This window comes from Platichthys flesus, chromosome 8, assembly GCF_949316205.1.
Source record: "Platichthys flesus chromosome 8, fPlaFle2.1, whole genome shotgun sequence".
NCBI classification, from domain to species: Eukaryota; Metazoa; Chordata; class Actinopteri; order Pleuronectiformes; family Pleuronectidae; genus Platichthys; species Platichthys flesus.
In genome coordinates this window covers 16,716,343-16,730,111 of record NC_084952.1, presented here as the reverse complement: position 1 = coordinate 16,730,111, position 13,769 = coordinate 16,716,343, and the positions used below count along the sequence as shown (strand labels likewise).

At 41.9% G+C, this 13,769-nt stretch overlaps 1 protein-coding gene across 1 annotated transcript; it reads right to left on the bottom strand.

The window, feature by feature from the left end:
• Nucleotides 1–1,995: 1,995 nt before the first annotated feature.
• Nucleotides 1,996–13,115, bottom strand: sncb (synuclein, beta). The gene is made up of 6 exons (XM_062393145.1): nucleotides 12,970–13,115; nucleotides 11,771–11,904; nucleotides 8,215–8,244; nucleotides 7,838–7,923; nucleotides 4,225–4,311; nucleotides 1,996–2,779 (listed from the first exon to the last, which is right to left on the bottom strand). The coding sequence occupies exons 2-6, from the start codon at nucleotides 11,889–11,891 to the stop codon at nucleotides 2,750–2,752; spliced, it is 354 nt and encodes a 117-aa protein (XP_062249129.1). The 5' UTR covers nucleotides 11,892–11,904; nucleotides 12,970–13,115; the 3' UTR covers nucleotides 1,996–2,749.
• Between the last annotated feature and the right edge of the window lie 654 nt (nucleotides 13,116–13,769).

Below are 13,769 nucleotides of genomic sequence, written 5' to 3'. Positions count from 1 at the left end.
GCAAACTGAATTATAGCAAAAGATATTTGTAAAACATTCTGTACTGCTGCAACTGTGAGAGCACATCAAAGACAACAGGGCAGATCAGCTGAAGGAGCCGGGAGGAAGCGGAGCTGCACCTCCCACACAAACAAACTCCTATAAACCACCTCGTCTTTCACACTCCGCTCCCCCCCCCCCCCTCCCTCTCAACCCTCTCCGCTTCACGACACACATTTATTTAGAGCCTCTGTAATTCTGCTCGCCTCGGGTCAATTGTCTGGAACCAAGGATTTTTTTTATTCTCCTATTTATTTGGGAAGAATCTTTCCGTTCTAGGTTTCGCTGTAGAGGTGGGCTGCAGCCCGGCCAGAACACTGTGTACTGACAGAAGTATGCTCACCATAAATTCAAAAGGCCTCCACCAATCCCCAGCCGCCTCGGGAGTGCTGTTGCCTGGCAACCGCGTAGTGTGATGGAGGGAGGTGTGTTGCTGAGGGGCCAAGGTAGACAGCTCCGATCAAATTCTCATCAGGAGCACTCAGCCTGCGAAAGGGGCCGTATTCTCCGCAATGTGTCGGTGACCGTGGTGCTTCATTGATGAGTGCTCACAACAACAGGCCGCATCACACACATACACAGCTTCTGCAGCAGCCACTGACAGTGTTATATCACCTTTTACAAACCTGAGACACATGTGATATCTTTTTTTATTTTCGAAAATAGTCACATATAATGAAAGAGCAAGAAATACAAATGGGTGATGGGGAAATGTGAAAACAAGAATTGCTCAAAATTGCCTTTGGAATGTTAGCTGAATGGTGTTATGTGAGCACACTATAGATATTTTGTCTGGATTTCTGATGCCACATACTTCCATTCCAACAATTATTACTTGTCTATGACCTCTGGATGAGCAAGAAAGTTGGCTTCAGCTGGAACTGTTTTATGAATCATTTGGTTTCCAGTTTGTGTCCAAACTCCTTGATGGTGTCCGTGGCCTTGTCCGCAGCCTTTCCTATGGCTGTTTGGGTCTGTCTGCTGGCTTCTGTTGCAGCTTCAAAGAAGGAAGCAGAACAGACATACTCAGTAGTTTGATTAAAACTATTCAACTTTGGTCATTTCTCATACTCAAAGTAATAAACTCTTATAACATTCTCAAGTAAGCTTTTCATCCTCCGACAGCCTGAATCTGTCTTTTAGCTGTAGCCTGCTGAAAATGACATCTCTACTGTCGCATCATAATAGTTCACAGACAGAGCAGTGGACCCATTACCTGTGTTGGCTGTTTCTATGGAGGAATCTGCCACCTGCTTCACAGCTTCTTGAGCTGCCTGCACTGAAAACACACCACAGGGTCTTACAGTGACTTCAGGGGAAGAAAACTACAGCAGCTGGCATGTCTGCTTCTTAAGAATCCAATAACACAATTTGAAACATTTGAAAAGGATAAAAACAGCATTGACAAGTATTTTCTGTCTATCAGGTCGAAGTTTTTTTTCCTGTTGCTGTAGTTCTGTACCTGCAGTGTCTGTGACTCCTTTTGCAGCCGAGTGGCTTGTCCCTTTCAGGCTCTCAAAGGACTTCTTAAACGAGGCCATGGTCTCCTGTCTTCGTCCCTGCGGGGTCCACACATCCGTCTGAGCCGGCAGTGTTGGGAGCTGCTGTTTAATACCCTCTGTTTGGGGCCCAGACACCAGCGAGCCTGCACGTTCCAGCCGGATTAACTCAGACAAAAACCCTCCCAAAGAGTCCTCATTCAGACTGGCATCCCAACTATGGCAGCGTCCTGCAGGAGCCAGAGCCCACTCAGCAGATTCTACTCAACCCTGTGATTAGACCCGCAGACAAGAGCGAGCAAAAAGAGAAGCATGCACAACAGATCCTCATTGAGATCAACACGCAGGAAAAAAGAAATGTTCACAAGAGGTTTTCAAAATCGAAATAATGGTCAAAGCCAACAGAGTTTAAACACGATCAAACAACACTAAGCAATGGTCTCCTTTTTTTTTTAACTTTTTATTTACAGAGGAATTGTATGTCTGGCTTAACACATAAACCTTAATATTGACAAGTCCTGCAATTTAAAGCACATTTTGATATGACAACCATTATGATTTCAAGACATAATATATTGACTTGTTAAAATCTTCAGTACACACAAACACACGCACACACAAACATGTATACTCTGTCCATTTCTAACAGATCGTTTACTGGAATGATTTCACAAGCAACTGTAAAGATACAATGTAAAAAACTCTTACTTCAAAAACATTCAAAGAAATCTCCAAAGAAATGCATAAAGGAAAAAAGACCCACAAACAGGCTTTGTTGACACTTAGGGGATATTATTGTAGTCATATCTGCTTGCAACCGGACATATTTATTTTTCATCTCCCAAGGTCTTATTGGAAGATGATGAACATTTATTGCACATTTCTAAATACACATACACACAAGTACAAAGTCACAAGCCCTGGCTCTAGTCTCATTTCATTGGGAGGGAATCAAGGAAATGAGACGGAGAGGAGAAATCCTACACCTCAATAGATACTTACACCCAACACATTACATTAATAACATGACATTTACAATATATAATAATAAAAGTTTTGTCTTGAAGGAAGAACATTTTTCAGTGGGAATGCTTGTCGTTTTTGTTGTTTTTTGCAACAGGGGTATGATCATAATAGTTTTAAGATTTGTCCTTTTTATTATTAGAAATATTATTGTGCTGCTGGTTGGATGGTGGGTTTGACTGATGCTTTTACGCTTCTGGCTCGTAATCCTGGCTCCCCTGGTGGAAAAGAAGAAGAGATTTCTCAGTGACAGGAAGGTCCCACAGAGAGGCGCTGCAGATTAAATTCATCAGTTGGAATTGAATTTCCTAATCACACACAATTCAAATTGAATCAGTTAAAGGAAACAGAGAGCTTATGGTAAGACATGATCACTCTCTGTCAGATAATGATGTCACTCCATCACTGCTGCGCTCCTCTGCTGGTCCAGTGTCACTGTGTGGCCTGCAGAGGGCAGCACCAGCCTGCACCAGCCTCAACGGCATGTCGTGAGCACAATCCCATCATTTGTGTAAGCCTGCACACGCCTTCCCCTCCTCACACATGATCGTACAAAAGCATAACACAGCTACCATGCAATTAAAAATAGTCTTGGGTCATCTGTTTGAAACACGTAGAGATGAATTTCTTTCAAATCTCTGCATCCCTCCTGAGAACGTTTCACTCACTCAGTGCTCAGCCTCCATATTTACAGCAATGCAGGGAGACCCTGACATTACCCACAATGCAGCGAGGCAGAGCGCGTCATCACCACACCCATTCAGACGATGCTCGCACATTGCTGGTGTAGCGAAGGATGGGGGAGGGTAAAGAGATGCGGAGGAGTGGGAGAGAGATGGAGGAGGACACGGATGATACAAGCTACTACTGCCTTTGAGAAAATCACTTGTTATTTTCCTCTCAGCAAATATCCCCGTTTTATTCCTTCAAATGATTAAAGAAATAATCCAGAGATGGAGGCTTTACGTGGAAATGAAGATAAAATCCAAGCAAATGCACCGGATGATTTGAACATTATCACGGATTATGTAAAATCTAATATTAAATCTTCCGGATGCTGAATCTGAATATTTTAAAATGAACCACTAATATTATAGGTTTCTGCTTTAAATCCTCATATACACTCAGGGAAATTTTGTATTTACAATTAAAGCAATTTAAAATCTCCTTTCAGAGCAATAGGTTCTGTGCAGTTTGTCTCGCCCCTGACAGTCAAATTCCAAAAATAGCCATCTGTGTCAGACTTGCATCCTTCCTCCACACACACACACATACACGACACACACACATCTAAAGCTCTGTGTAGGTAGGTGGTGCTATATTCACTGTACTTGCTATGTGGCAGTCGGCTTGTTAAACCCTTTTTTGAAGAATTACCTCAGTGGGAGCGGCAGCATTTGTGTGGGACAGAAGTGGAGGGCAGTGTGGAGTGCCATTGACACGCAATACAGATATAAATGTGTGTAACCCTGCAGAGCTGCTGAATACTGATGAGTCTCGGTCTACTGTAAGTGATCGGACTCCTCCCTGCCTGTGGTTTGCAGCTTTTTCCTTTTACAATAAACAAATAGCTGTTGATCACAGTGCTTAGTTCAAACACTGAGGCACGAGATGCTTCAACGTAGAGCAGACATGTGTATGTTGTGTCGTGCAGGCTGATTACCTGCTGGCTCTCGTCATATGTCTCTCCTTCTGGCTCCAGCATTGCCTCTCCCTGGCCCTCCATGGCCTCCTGCCCATACTCCTCAGGCTGCAGTGACAGAGAGAGAGAGAGAGAAAGGAGGGTAAAGAGAGGAACATCCACAGTACCACCAGCACATAAACATGTATGTAGTTTAACGTATATATTCTAAACCTGTTTCTCAGATTGGGATTCTGTTTTCTCCCCAGAATGCTGTGGAGATGATGTATCTCCATGATCTTAACTATTCATTAATTGATGTCTCAACTTTCCTGTCTGTGGCCCTACATCCAGAATGCATCATTTTATTATACATTTTATTGTAATTCATCAGAAAAGAGCCTTTCTAGACACAATAATTATCAGTAAAAGTTCCTCAAACGGAAGCACTGAGGTAAATAGGGCAACAGGCGTTGGACGCTATTTCCAGCTGTCGCCTCTGGTGGGTATTTAGAACAGTGGGATTAAATTTAATTCAACTACAGTGCATGTTCCGGGTAATGAAGGAACAACGTTGAACTACACACCAATGTGTTTTTAATAGTTTCTTTGGAGCAGTGGAGCTCTATAGCACAAACTAATCAGATTCACCAGGCACCAGACAACCCTTGTTAGCGGGTACATGTATTTTGTGTTTTCTTCTTTGACTTGATTTTGACAGTTCTAGTTTAAACTGTACTTTATTCCCTTGTGAGATCTTTCTGAAGCAGACAGTTCCCCATCCTCGCTGCACCTGCTTCTACAGGCCCTAAAAACAAAGCAAGTGGGTCGCCGTTGTGTATTTTTAAACCCAGCCCTAATCAAGTCAATTAGGTCAGAGAAGAAGAGACCATAATCCTGAGCTGTATCAAGCTGGTGTTACTGCTTTAAGTCCACCAACTCGATTAGCATGGCCCTAAATGCTACACAATAGGAAACCTGCACTAAGACACAGATCAGACAGATCAACGCCTGAGAAAAAGTCAACATGAAGAATGTGTGTAATTGTATCCCAATCCCAACAGAGATGGAATAAATGTTGTATACCACTCGTGAAATGTTTGAATTCAGGTGAAATTCAAAAAACAATGAAAACATGTTCAAACTAAGTAAGTAGCACAAATCTCTCTAAAATTTAAAATAAGATACATGTTTGAATTATTTAGTTATAAATTTTAGTTTATGAAGAAATGTAAACTGAATTCTAGTATAAAAATATGATTTTTATTCTTAAGAATATCTACAGGCTAGACTGATAAAAGTGGCTGTACAGTCCAGCAAGAGCTCAAACTGCACCATTAATCCTGCCTTTCCCATGTTAGTGTAAATCAAATCAAATTTTTCTCAAAGATGGTTTCTGTCATTTTATGTAAAGTGTTTTTCTTTAGTTTGGTTTTAATTAACTATTTGATAAAAACAGTGCGACACATCATGATTGACAGATTAGACTGAAACGTCATTGGTCAGGCACATGTTTGACGGGACCTCCGCTCTGCAGCTCCATCCTCTGATCGCCACTGTGCCGACTCCAAATGTGCAAGATAGCTGCGTTCGTATCCAGGATATTTTTGCTTCAATTCTGGATAATGGGAGGAAGTAGAGACGTGTCTTCCATTTTTCTTACACAGTCTATGGTGTCCACCGTACTAAATTATCCCAGATATAGAAGCTGCCATCTTGCACTGGTGAGATCATTTGGAGCCAATATCTGTGCAGAACTGATCCTGAAGGGAAGTCGTGGTAGCAAGGACCCACTGACGGTCAGTCTCGATCCTAACGTCTCACCCTGTTTTTACAGTATTGAATGACTCATAAAAACCAGATTAATCAGAAACATGAACACTTAAACAAACATCAGTGTGATAAGAACTATCTAAAATGAAGAGAACCATCTTTGGAACTGAAAATCTTTGGTGTGCACTTTAACTGCTAAAATGAAGGAGGCAGGGTTTACAATCTACGCTGCAGTAAGACACCAGCAAGTGATGAGGTGTTTTGGCTTCACTTTTTGGGGAGTTGCCATGTCATCCATCTTTATAATATAGTCATCCCTCAGCACATGAGACAACAGTGTCACAGATGGTTGTCAGGTTGTTAAAATGAGTAGTCGGATCACTCAGTGTCTTCAACAGAAGCCTGTTAGAGCAGCCTGTCAGATTTACTAGATTAGAGGGTCCAAATCTGAAGGATGAAGCCCCATACAAGACAAGGAGCTCTCTGTTACACTGACAGTCTGACAGAGATAGACCAAATGTCAACGCTCTGACAGCACACGGACACTGCATTTAAGCTAAAGAGAATTGGAGGTAAAACACTCAAGGTTTTATGTTTCTTTATCAATTTTCTGCGTTCATGGAGAGTCGGATCTCATCCACCTTTCTCCTCACATTACAGGATCACAGTGTGTAAAGTGCAGTGTCATTTACAGAGGTTATCGGGGGGAGGCAGGGTATAGGATGAAGGCTGTATGTTGAGCTGATAGTCCCACAGGGGACACTGATCAGGTCCTTTTAAGGCGCCAGAATAATGAAACAGGTCTAAGCTTTAATATACAAGCGTATATTGTGTAGGCAGTGCAGAACAACTATTCATCCACAAGATCCCCTCACTTCCTTAAAAAAGACTGAGGTAAAACAAGGTCTACAAGTATATTATGTATTATATCATGAATAAATGTAGAAAAAAAGAGGATTTGTTTTCTGTACAAAAGCTGCTTATCAGAAAACATTTATAAAAAAAGCTATATTATTATATAAGATAAAAATACAGAAATCATCTGACAGCTGAGGAATAAAATAGATGAAGTTGTAGACTGTGTTTTGGAACGTGACACAGTTTTATCACCCGTATAAACTTGGCACTGCTACTCCAGTGATCCTGTCCAGACTTTAATGAACACAGCTCACAAGAAGATGCCAAATGTAAGTGAGATCTGGAACTGGAACAGATAAAGGGCCTTTTTTCCTCTTAACTGCCCACGTGACAGAGAGCTGTAGAGGCACCGTGTCGTGTGAACAAACAAGAGAAGGCTCTGTCCTTTTGCATTGTTACCGCGAGGACATTTTTCTCATTATTTCCGTATTGGCGTGTAATTACAGGGGAACTGATTTTATGTCTATCTTTTTATGTGTTTTCTTCAGGTGTGTGTGTGTCTGATGCATGTCTAATAATAGAAAATAAAATAGTCTTTTACAGTACAGTTAATTATGTGACCTATCTTCTATAGTTGTGTATGTTTGCTGCTGAACCGCCTGTTGTTTGATAGATCTTAGTGCTACTGTTGTCATGCTGCTCATGTTTGTCTCTGCTTACGTCCGTCTTCTGTCTGCTCTTATCTGATTTTATTGTTGAGCAAAGCTGGTTTGAAATTTAGCCTGAGTTTAACCTGAGTTTAACCTGTGTTCGGGTGTTGTTTGTTTTTCTCTAATGAATTGTAATTTTTTGTTTAGCATCTATTGCTATCCATATTTGTCTTCTCTTTATTTATATCACTGTATTTAGCTTTTACTTAATGATATTGTCTACATCATGCTAAGTGTTTTATTAATTTCGTTAATAATAATAATACTACTACTGATAATAAGGAAGTAGAAAATGGTTGTCACGTTGTACATACGTTCAAGTCAGAGGGGAACTCGTCCTTCTTCCCCAGACCAGTGGCAGCTACGATGTTCCCCATAGCTCCAGTGGTCCTCTCCGCCACTGTAGAGTCACACACACAAACATCATAAACTCACACACACACGCTCGTAACATTATCTCCACAATTCTGCAGACGGATTAAAAGCATGCACATGATCTCAGACCTCCTTGGTTTCTCTACTAGATTATTGTACATAATGGCCACTTACGCTTCCCCCCTGCAACACATAAACTCTCCCTCCCCTTTTCACTATGATGAATTTGCCATGAAGTTTCCTGTTCCTGTAATAAAACTACCATCATGGCTACAGCAACAAAGTTAACATTTGAAAAACAGAGGTAATAACTCACCGTTGCCCACGCTGTCTTTGGCCTTGTTACCTGCAAGAAAAAGAGATGATTCAGAAAACGTTCTGGTTCTTTTTGATGATCGCTTATGATTTGCCATTTCGATGTCCATTGAGATTTATTTCTTTTGTGCATTTGAGTGAGTGTGGATAAAATAATTGTACACTTTCCAAAATCTTGAAGTTGAAACTGTAAGTCTCTACAGTCTGAACATCAGGATCAGACTTAATCTTTCAACAAAATACATTAAAATCTTCTCTATACCTGATGTATTGATGTTGAAGTAGACCAACGGCTGCTCAGTCAGTTTTCATATGGGTCAAGAGAAAATCTGCTGAGGCAAGTATTATAACTCTAACCATGCAGCTCGCCACAGCTTTGCCACCACAACCGCGTAATCCCAGCAGGGAGTTATTAAACCTTGTGGCCAATTTCAACCACAGCCACCAGCATTGTTTAATTCTCCGACCTTTGGCACATCCCATTCATCTACACTGTGCTCCATCAAGCTTTTTGGGCATTCTAGTGTGTGCTCAGATGTCCTGATCACTCAAGCCCTGTCATCCTATCTGCTGTGCAGCAGTCACGTGCCTTAGAGGTCCCAGAGGGCCTTTAAAATCCAAGTGAGGAGAAATTAAATGATGATGAAGTGCACAATCGTGACTACAAACTGCGAGGCTAAAAGCAGAACACACATCCGAGAGCTATTTAAGCAAAGATATGGATAGCTGCAGTTCTTATGGCTGAAAGATATAAGAATTACAATGAGTATTTTATTGTATGTATTTTATATACGATAATCATATATAGATTTTAAGCGTCTTTTCTAACTAAAATGGTCACATTAAAAAAAGCCTTGTGCGATTTCTTTTTAAATTTCCAATGTTAATTATCACATATTGGTTCATTTTAAAATGACATGATGCACCACCACACACCATGAGGATCACTTCACATTTAAATTGTTACTATTATCATGTAAATTATTGTCCCCTAAACATTGACTGATTTAGTATCTAATCATATAATTGAAACAGATCATTAATATTATGGTTTTTCTTCATGTAATTTGAGGCTGAGGCTGTTGTAAAGAAGCAATGACACTAAATATACTGACAATGATGTGACTGCATGTTTTTACAGTGTAATTACACTGCTAATAAAATAGCACTGTGTAAATACTCCAGCGTGTCATAGTCGGGCACAGAAAGGCTCAGTGAATGAAACTGTTGTGACAATAAATGCATCTAGTACAACAGGGTTTATCTCCTCGCCGCCTCTCCTTCTCCACCCGCTGCGCTCAGCATTGTGGGCGGTCTGCAGCAGCAGCAGCTGTCAAAAGGTGGGCCACGGACCTATCAGATCACGCTTACCCCTCCTCCAAGAAGGGCCTTCAAGCAAATCAGAGGCTGCTTTGTAGGGCACCACCACCACCATCACCATGCTCAACAATCAGCATGCAGGAGCACACAGATGCCTTAGAGACGCTCTGTTCCCTTCGCTGCGTACAACAGGCAAAAGGCAAGATGAGGCGGAACCTGCACGGGATGCAAACACGCCTGCACACACTGTGACATGTTTGAGCTGAGCTGACGTGTGGCAACGGCATGGCGCTCTATATGTGGGGGGAATAAGAATCCATCTTGTTGCAGACACTTCTGACAAAATAACCTGGAATATTATCCTTCTCTTTGATGCATCCAAAGCAGCCAGCCAACAAATCAATGGGGCAAGCGTGTAGAAACCACCAGCAGGGGGTGTCACTGGAAATCTGCTCCCCCGCCATCCTGACAGTTCACCACCTGAACCACTGACAAATGAAAGCCTGGCAGGGTCCAGGGCCTCTGTCGGGTTCTGGGTCTCCTGAGTCACCCAGCCCTCCCACCACCCACCACTATCTCACCACCAACAGATGAACTGCAGGGTAACAGGCATGGACAGCGAGTACAGAGGGAAATATTTATCACAAGGCTCAGTGTGTTAGTATCAATATATAATTACAGAAATATATGAAGTAATGTCAACAAATTTGTGGAACGCAACATATTTAGCGATGAAAACACTAAGTTGGTCATCAGAAAATTAATCAGCAACAATTTTTGATAATTTATTATTAGTTAATTGACGTTTTTTAAAGGTTAATGCAAAGCATCACCTGAATCCATGCAGCCTCTGAATATATTGTGCTGGATTTCCTGATTTTCTCTATATTATTACTTATTTACATTGTAGACTGTTAATTAGACGAAGCTACCTATAGTACGCATTTAAAAAACTCTAATGGTTATGTGACTAATCAATTAAATAAACCATAATGTTCATATATACAGCAGTTATGTTAAATCCTGAATTATTGGCAAGCAACAAGCAACCCAGATCATTTCCTTCAAGTGAAACAAAACAGACACTGAACTGGGGCTGGTGGATCTTTTCTATATGATACTGGTTTTTGTCACTTTCTATTTGGACCTTGTCCAGCTGCTCTGTCAGGCATATGTCCACCTCAACACAATTTGTGTGTTTTTTTTCAAATAACGATCTGAAGCAGGACACTTCGATTCGGGTCAATGGTCTCAGCCACATAATTGGCAACTGCACTTTGAAAATCTAGACACTGATCCGTGTAGATCTGTGTATGTTGTTAGATTACAAATTAGGCAGCCTTTAGCCTATGCCTCCAGGAGGTGATCAGGGGCTTAGACTGTTTAACAATCTGGTGCCAACCAATGCACGGACATGTGGCAAGCGCTGCTCCCAACATCCCGCTGCCCCACCCCCACCCCTGCTCCCGGCTCCTGCCTGTGGCCCAGTCAAGTGGGGCGAGAGGGCATAAGGACATTCAGAGCCTTACATCACATCATCTATGTAAAAAAAAAAAGGACTTCCTGTCCCAGAGAATCTTCTCTAAATCTACCAACATTTATGATTCTGGTATGATGAACTACGCTGCATCAGCCTACATCAGTAAAACAAGATATTGATCAGCGTTTTTCACGGCAGACATTTTGACAGGTCACAGAAAGAAAAGCACAGGTTATATGATAAGATGGATAACGGCTGAATTCCATTTAGGGCCCCTGTGTTGTTCATGCAGCATCACTTTCTCACTGGGACACTTGAGCAGTCATCGTTAATGAAAATCAATGATGCCATTTTTAACTATAACGAGTCGACCAAAGGAGTGCAATCAGTGATTTTATTACCATATACTGTGAAGTATCTGTCATTGTAAACTGCACATTTAGTCCGATGAAATAAATATGATAATACAGAAGAAACTATGAAGGTATATGGTCACCTTTTAGTTATTGGTAGGATTTAGTATTCTAGTATGATTTGTTGCTGTCTTCTCCATTTATTGAGACCTTTGTTCTGTCTGCTAAGAATTCTGCTATTTATCAAACAAATGCAGGAAATTATTGTATAATTTCCCCATTTGCTTCGGGAGATATGGAAATGCTGGCAGAGTTGAATCATTACACATCCTTATTCGTTGCTGCTCCTGCATGAAGCAGGAACATTAGCAGGTCCTAGTCGGCTCGTGTGCAAATAGTCTTACCTACAAACATGACTCCTTCTTTGGTCTTTTCTGCCGCGACCGCGCAACCCTCCTTGGTCTTCTCTGCAGCCACAGCCATCCCCTCCTTCGCTTTAGACAAACCCTTCATAAACACATCCATCTTGGCGGAGTTACTGTGGAGAGAGAGAGAGAGCACAACAGCTGCGAGTCACTTTAGCTGATGTGCACATGTGGATGTCATGGATCACACTATTAATACTATCGGTAGATTATTTCAATACTGTCCTATTCTACCAGGCTCCATGCATATTCTTTTTGACGTGAGACCATACGTTATGGGAGAAGAGAACAACACCGCCCCCTGTGGCAGATCCTGACAGCTGCAGTCCATCAGGCTGTAGTAACCCCCCCCCCCCCCCCCCCGTTCACTCATGCGTTCAACCCCCTTTTTTCACGTCCCCGTCAATGCATGAAATATTCAGATGCACAAAGACTTGAATGATTGTGTTAATTGTGGGGGTGCTCATGAATTATTGCTCGCCTGTAATGCTACTCTCATAGGCGGCGACATGACGGGACTGCGCCTGGGCCTCTGTTAAAGAAGGGAATCCACAGCACGTTAGTGTGTGACTTGAAGGTGTCACTGACACAGCGACGCTGGGGGAAGGGAGGCACGATGTCCACTGTAATATATTTATATACACTTGTATACCCGTTTATTAAATATATAATATAGAACATTTACATATATAGATATAAAGATATATATGCACGCATCACGATTTTATAGGTGGAACGATGTGCATGTGATAGGAGCGTGTCCGATCACACGCACGGACACATTTGGATTAAAATACTAAAAAAACACGCCCGGCTGAAGGGGAACAGCTCGTGCCATGTTCTAACGTCAGGTACCGATCCTGCACATTGTCATCCTGTGATGTCGCAGGTCAAACTTTACATTACTACATGTCCACATTTGTCACGTTTGCCCCCGCGCCTGCACGACTGAATACATTTAGCTCATGTTCCACCAGAAACCCGCGCACACCCAGACGAGAACACGGATCAAACCCACAGTGTACGTTTATCTTTCAATATAGGTTCAGATGTATTTTTAAAGCGCGTTCTTCCCATGACGACGCTCCCATGCCATGGTCCTCAAATGGTGGTGACCTCTATATGTTTAAAATAATTTGAGGAACATATAGTTGTAATTCAAATAGAGGAGCTCTTACCGATGTTCAAATTGCCTTCCACTTGTCCCCTTATGCTTCCGTCGCACAGGCGCGTCTTCACTATCGTCTAAATGGGAGATATCTTCAAATGATCACTAGGTGGGCCTTCCTCGGGCTGATCTCCACCAACAGGGACGGCCCCCTTCACGGTGCGGCTCAGTCTATCACGCCCCCTCCCTCCCCTCCTCGTCCTCTCTCTCCTCTCACCATCACTAGCTCCACTATCGATCACCCTAAGATCAAATGTCAACTGGTTCGGGTAGAAGATGCATTATCATATCCACTTTGCCTCCTTTTTCCACTGTAACTCTTATTCCAGGTGTCCGCGTGTAATGTGACTGTAAAGGATAATTACTGAACTATAGTAATCCATTTGTGTGCAATGATTTCAGCTTAAATATCAGCAGTATATCTGGACAGTTAGTGTAGCTTCAGCTATTATCTACGATTATTGTCATCTCCTATTTCTATGTACTTCTTTTGAATGAAGGACTATGATATTTGATTCGGACCATTTGCATGATGGGTTCTAGTGGACTCCATTTTGGATCTAAATGTGCCAGCGACACCACACATTGCTTCTGTTACTCGTATGTCTCTGTATTGGCTTTCACTAAGAAATAATATCCCCATGCTGTGAAACTGACTAATTTTACTGTCTTAAATAACGGAGCCTATAGTGGACACATTTAAAACCCGTCATCACTACTATGTGTAACAGTCTCAACTGCATGAGCGTGATGTAAGGGTGATACCATTCTGTGGAAGAGATGGGGGAGGATTAGTGTAGCATGAAGCCA

Coding starts and splice junctions, on each gene's coding strand:
- sncb (XM_062393145.1), bottom strand. CDS start 11,891: ATGGATGTGTTTATGAAGGGTTTGTCTAAAGCGAAGGAGGGGATGGCT. Junction 7,924..8,214: donor CAAAGACAGCGTGGGCAACG/GTGAGTTATTAC, acceptor GTGACTCTACAG/TGGCGGAGAGGACCACTGGA. Junction 2,780..4,224: donor CATATGACGAGAGCCAGCAG/GTAATCAGCCTG, acceptor CTTTTCCACCAG/GGGAGCCAGGATTACGAGCC.